We start from the raw sequence: 5,558 nt of genomic DNA, 5'->3' as shown, positions 1-5,558 counted from the left end.
GCCATCTTGGCTGACAGTTAATTTGCATAAGGATACGCTGATTAGCCAATGGGAAGGGTAGCGGTCGTACGCCAATTACCATGTTTCTCTTTTATTAGTGTAGATTTTATATTATTGATTTCAGAGAGGAAGGGAGAAGTAGAGAGAGATAGAAACATCAATGATGAGAGAGAATCATTTATTGGCTGCCTCCTGCACGCCCCACACTGGGGATCGAGCCTGCAACCCAGGCATGTGCTCTTGACCAGAATCGAATTGAACCTGGGACCTTTCAGTCTGCAGATCAATGCTCTATTCACTGAGCCAAGCCGGCTAGGACTCTACTCTATATTAACAATAAGCAAATAACAGGGAACAACAGCCTGTCTTGGTCATGGGTCAGTAACTACTTGGTAATTTTACAGTCACTTCTCTCTACTGCCTTGCCCATGGCAGACATTACCAATCAATTGCTACACTTTCTGCTGAACAATCTCACGATGGGGGCTTCAGGCAGTCACTGCCAATTGATCCAAGACGTTTGCAAGATAAAATCTGCTTGCCTTCCGGGCCTGGGTCTTGCCCAGCATTAGATTTTATGTGTGGCTCCTGTTTATACAAGGGCGACCCACAGGGCTCAGACGCAGCCGAGCCGGGCCAGGCGTGGCACTTCAGTGCCTTTGGATTCTTGTGGTCAGACCTGTTCTGCAGCTGACCCTGCTCAGGTCCATCCAAGATTCACCTCCAGGCAGACACGTGTTGGGGTACAAGAGAGTGAGGGGCAGGAGGTGAGCAGCAGAGGGGGCGGGGCTGAGCTGTGGAGGGAGGAGGGGCCTGGAGAGGGCTTCTTGGCAGTGCCTCACGGGGCAGGACTCCTGGGGAAGGGGAGCCCTCGCAGTGCCCACAGCCTAATGGGGCCACGGCGGGCGGCATGGCTGGCCACTGGCCACCGTGAGCCCACCCCGCTCCATCACCCGGGCCTCGAGCATCCTCCCCGTTTTGTATTTCAGCAGCCCCTCTGCCCTCTGTTTTCAGACTCCTTTCTCTTTTTTTTTCCCTTTCCTTCCTCATGCTGCCTCACATCCTGTGTTCTCCAAGTTTCCCAAGGTGAGTCTGTTGGTGGGTGCCAGCCTCGGGCCTGGGCTGCCTGCCCCCCCCCTCCAATGCCGCATTTGTCCCCTCTTTCAATTGGTCAACTGGCTTCTATTTTTAGCTTTTTGTTTTGGAAAATGTTGAAACATAAACAAACATAAAGGCCTAGTCCAGTGAGTGCCTGAGGCCCAACAACTGTCAGCTCACGGCTGCTCTTGTTTCATCAGTTACTCCCTGCATCGCCCCACCCCCAGCCCTGGACTTCTCAGCACCCAAATAGATGAATAAATGGATAAATAAAGAGGAAAAAAGTTAAGTCCACCGAAGGTCCTCTTTGGGCCGAGTCACCAGCTAATAGGGGGTAACCACTCAAAATTCAAGACTCACAATTTTATCCTTAAATATTTCAGTAGGTATCCTTTTTTAAAAAACACAACCACAGTACCCTTTTATACCCAAATAAACAAGCAGCAAATCTCTAATATCGATGTGGTCAGTGTTTCCTGTGGCCTCATAATTATCACCAAGTGTTCTAAAGGCTCCAAACCCTCAGTCACCTTTGCCGGTGCCCCCGACGTCCAGCTGAAGACACGCATGCGCACTCCCTCCTGTGGGCTGTCTTCCTTCCTCCTTCCATCCACACGTACCAGGCGCCCATCACTTGGGGAGCCTGTCTGGCACCTTCTCCCGGGCTCTGCATTGGGAAGTCACGCCAGGCCAGCCTGGGGGGGCCGCTTGTGTGCAGGGGTGTGGGCTCAGGGTGTGGATCACCTCCCAGCCCTGCCCTTCCCCCCCACACACACACAGGTCCCTCCTCCCATGTCCCCAGTAAACCCCACGCTCCACCGTTTCCATTCACCCCTTTGATTCCCATGAAAAAGCCAACGCCCTTGGGGACAGTTGGACCCTGTGGGCCGTGTGACTAAGGTCTCAGGAGCAAATCCTCGTCTGGGCGGCTCCAGGAGAAATCCTGAAGGAGGTGGGTGCCTCACCCTCTCCTCTGCTTCTTCCTCGCAGGCTACAAGGAGCAGGGCATCCCACAGCAGCTGTGAGCCCGGAACCCCGAGAGTCCCGGGGGGGCCCCGTGAGGGCGCCCGGCAGCACCCGGACCTCCCAGGCTGTCTCTGCTGTTTCCTGGTTTGGAGGAAAGGGAGGATTTAAAGCGATTATTTATTTTGGAAACACATCTGCTCTTCTCCGCAGCTCTGAGGGCTGCCAGCCCCTCCCCACTCCGAAAGCCCTGTCGGCGTGGCACCCAGAGCGCCCCCATCCCCAGGGTGCGGGGGGGGGCGGGTAGAGACAGGGATGCGGACAGAGGCTGGAATGTGCCCCCACACCCACCCCCTCGCCTCGCCCACGGCAAGGGCACGCCGCCAGGCAGCAGGGCCCGTCCAGGCAGCAGCGGCTCCCACGGGCAGGACTGTGGTGGACGCTGCCTCTGGGTCCCCAGCGCCTGCGAGTGGCCTCCTGGGAGCAGCACCAGGCGGAGAGAGAAGGGACGGACTCCAGCGGAGTGGACAGGCTGCGGTGCCCTCAGCTTTGGTGGCAGGGGACACACGGATCCCCCCGGTGTGACTGGCCCTGCCCTCCCGCTCGCACCCCAGCTCTTCGCCCCGGGAACCTGCGGGCCTGCGTGTGTTGTGACCTGTTTCCCTGAGAAGGAGGCAGGGGCCCCGCGCCTGGGCAAACTGCGGGGGTCAGACGGTCGCCCACAGAATTGCCACCCGGTCTGCGTGCGCACAGCCCAGCACCTTCCCCATTTCACTTACCACCGCTCCTGGCCCCCAGTCCTTCTCCTGATCACTGGAGCGGCTGGGTCTCTGATTCAGGAATGTTGGGTCCGAGGGGAGCAGGAGGCGTGTAACCTACATGTCCTAACAGCCCGGGCCTGGAACAGCTCTCCTCCATCACACACGTGACATGGGTGCCTCTGGGGCCAAGAGCCGATGGACCCTGGGGGGCCTCGAGATGTAGCAGATCCCACGGAAGTCGCCAGGCGCCTGGGGTCACGGATCCACTGAAACGAGGAGGAAGACCTCCGCGATGCTAGTGAGGAGGCGGACACTCACGTGCCTGTTCACTGTCCGTCTAACACAGGAATCGCTCAAGTGCGCCCTGGCCCCTGCGGCTGCCAGCCCCCTGGCCTCTGTGCCGCTGCGTGTGTCCCTGGAGGGGGCGGGGCTTTTCCTGTCTTCAGGGGCTCAGCCAGAGTCCGGCCAGGACCCGAGCAGTGACCTGTCTGGATGGGATGCTGGGCCACAACTGGTCAGGCCCCTGGCTCCTCCATGAGCCCCTTTGGGGCCACTGTCTGCATAGTCTCTGCTCTTAACCCCCACCTGGGGCAGTGGTCCCCCCACCTCATCCCCTGGGCGTCTCAGTTACAGTCCTGCTGGGAAGCGGCCTCGGGTCCCTGTGGCCGGACAGCTCCCTGGCATCCCCTCCAGCCACTCCTTCCAACCCGCCCCCCCCACCCCATTCCCTCCAGTTCTCTGCTCCTTTTCTGCCCCCCCCCCGCCCCCCGCCATCCCGTAGTTTTGAGGAGCACCTCGCCATGGCTGCCTGGGCAGGGTTGCCTTCTGAACCCCTGGGCCGCCCTTTATCTCCTCCCTCCTGTCTCCTGACGCCAACCCAGGCCTCTTCGGGCTTCCATGTGCTTCTGTGCTTTTCCGGTGGGACCAGCGCGGGTTTGATCAGAAAGGAGACCCTTTCGCATCCTCCAGGCCGAGCAGGGAGCTGCTGGCTGCTGGTGCCTACGCTCAGGGCCTCCCCTGGAATCAGATCAAACAGCCTCTGCTGGCGAAGTGACAACATGGCCCAGCACGGGGGAGGGGGGTGGCGGAGGAGCTGGGGCTGGGCTGGGGCTGAGGGTAGAGGAGAGACAGCTATTATGTTGCATGTTTAGTGACACATTCCAGGCGCAGGTGGGGTTCTTTTTGAGTGACAGGTGTCACCACGAGTGCTGTGTGGAGTGACTTAGCGCAGAGGCGTCTCCAAACCTGAGGAGGCTTGAGGCTCAGGGGGAGCCCCTGTTCAGGTAACTGGAGGGTGGACCCCCAGGTCTTCTGAGCGGGGCGCTGTGAGGATGCCACGTGGGCGGATCTGCTCCGGGAGCGCCATCTGATCAGCCGCGGACTCGGCATCGCGGCCTCATTAGAGAAGGAGCGGTGGCCGCAGGCTGTCGGGGGCCAGAGCTCACACCAGCCAGTGGACGGAGGGCTCTCGCCCGCGTGCTGGGTGGACACACAGCCCTGGGCCGGCCGAAGGCCCAGCATGCACAGGGCTCCCACAGGTTGGCCTGTCATCAGTCGGAGCCCCCAGGACACTCCCTGGCCTTGGGTGTTTGGGGGTCACCGGGGTGCAGAGAGGCCCATCGTAAGTGAGATACTCCCGGGACCTGGCTGTGGCGCTGGTCAGAGTGGGCGTCCCTGGCCGCGGGGGGACCTGGCGCAGGAGTGAGCCCTGCGGGGGGACGGCCTGTGGGTGTGGACGGAGGCTGCTGACGGGAACTTAATGTCAGGCCCGGGGCAGGGTCCCTGCGGAGGGGCCGTCACCACCGACAGGGGGTGATGAGGGCAGGTCAGCTGCGCCCGGATCCGGCTCCTCGGGCCCCTGGGGCTGAGCCAGGAGGGTCCGACCCGAGAAGAGCCTGGGGGGAGCTGGGCCCTGGGCTTCGGTGACTCTGGCCGTTGTCACCGTCAGTGATGCCGGAAGAAAGCCCTGGCCAGGGAGCCGCCGGGGGGTCATTTCCGTGTGTGGTCCGCTCGCTGGGCGGTCGTAGGCCTTGCTCGCTGCTGTTATTATCCCTCTTGCTCTGCTGTTTGGAGGGCTTTCCCCAGAGGGGCTGGCGGTGGAGGAGGAGCGTTTGAAAATGTGTATATGTGTGTGTGTGTGTGTGTGTGCATGACTGATGTCAGAGAGGAAGGGAGAGGTGTTGGGGTCCAGCCCCAGCAGGTCCAGGGATCCCCAAAGGTGTGGACGGAGTCGGCGAAGAAGGAATGACACGGAGACAGCCTTCAGTTGATCAGCAGCCTAGCCAGGATCTCTAGCCAGGATCTCCAGCCAAGTTCTGGTCAGGATCTCCAGCCAAGTTCTGGTTAGGATCTCCAGCGAAGTTCTGTCTCTAGGTTCTCCAGATTCTCCAGGCAGGTTTGGTCGCCAGGTTCTCCAGCCAAGTTCTGTAGACAGGTTCTGTCCAGGATCTTTTGCCATGTTCTCTCGCTAGGTTCTGTCTCTAGGTTCTGTCCAGGATCTCCAGCCAAGTTCTGTCTACGATCTCCAGCCAGGTTCTGTCTAGGTTCTAGCCAGGTTCTCCAGCCAAGTTCTGTAGTCAGGTTCTGTCCAGGATCTTTTGCCATGTTCTCTCGCTAGGTTCTGTGTTCTGTTGTCTTGTTACATCTGTATTTATACCAGTTGATTTTAATCCTATCAATTTCTATTCCAAAGGTTAGGGCGTTTCTTATCTCCATTCCAGGGAGTAAAGATTATGT

The 5,558-nt window shown here is 59.4% G+C and overlaps 1 protein-coding gene across 1 annotated transcript in view; it reads left to right on the top strand.

The window, feature by feature from the left end:
• Positions 1-2,253, top strand: part of LOC102243234 (chromosome unknown open reading frame, human C1orf95) — a 25,731-nt gene extending 23,478 nt beyond the window's left edge. Inside the window, exons 3-4 of the mRNA XM_005880141.2 lie at positions 1,078-1,086; positions 2,089-2,253. Coding sequence (XP_005880203.2) covers positions 1,078-1,086; positions 2,089-2,123 — 44 coding nt within the window. The 3' untranslated portion in view covers positions 2,124-2,253. The remainder of the gene's footprint in view (positions 1-1,077; positions 1,087-2,088) is intronic.
• Positions 2,254-5,558: the final 3,305 nt, after the last annotated feature.

The sequence above is a fragment of the Myotis brandtii genome, unplaced genomic scaffold (assembly GCF_000412655.1).
Source record: "Myotis brandtii unplaced genomic scaffold, ASM41265v1 scaffold627, whole genome shotgun sequence".
Classification (NCBI taxonomy): Eukaryota; Metazoa; Chordata; class Mammalia; order Chiroptera; family Vespertilionidae; genus Myotis; species Myotis brandtii.
The sequence above is the reverse complement of the archived record's forward strand: the minus strand, read 5'-3'. Positions and strand labels throughout refer to the sequence as shown.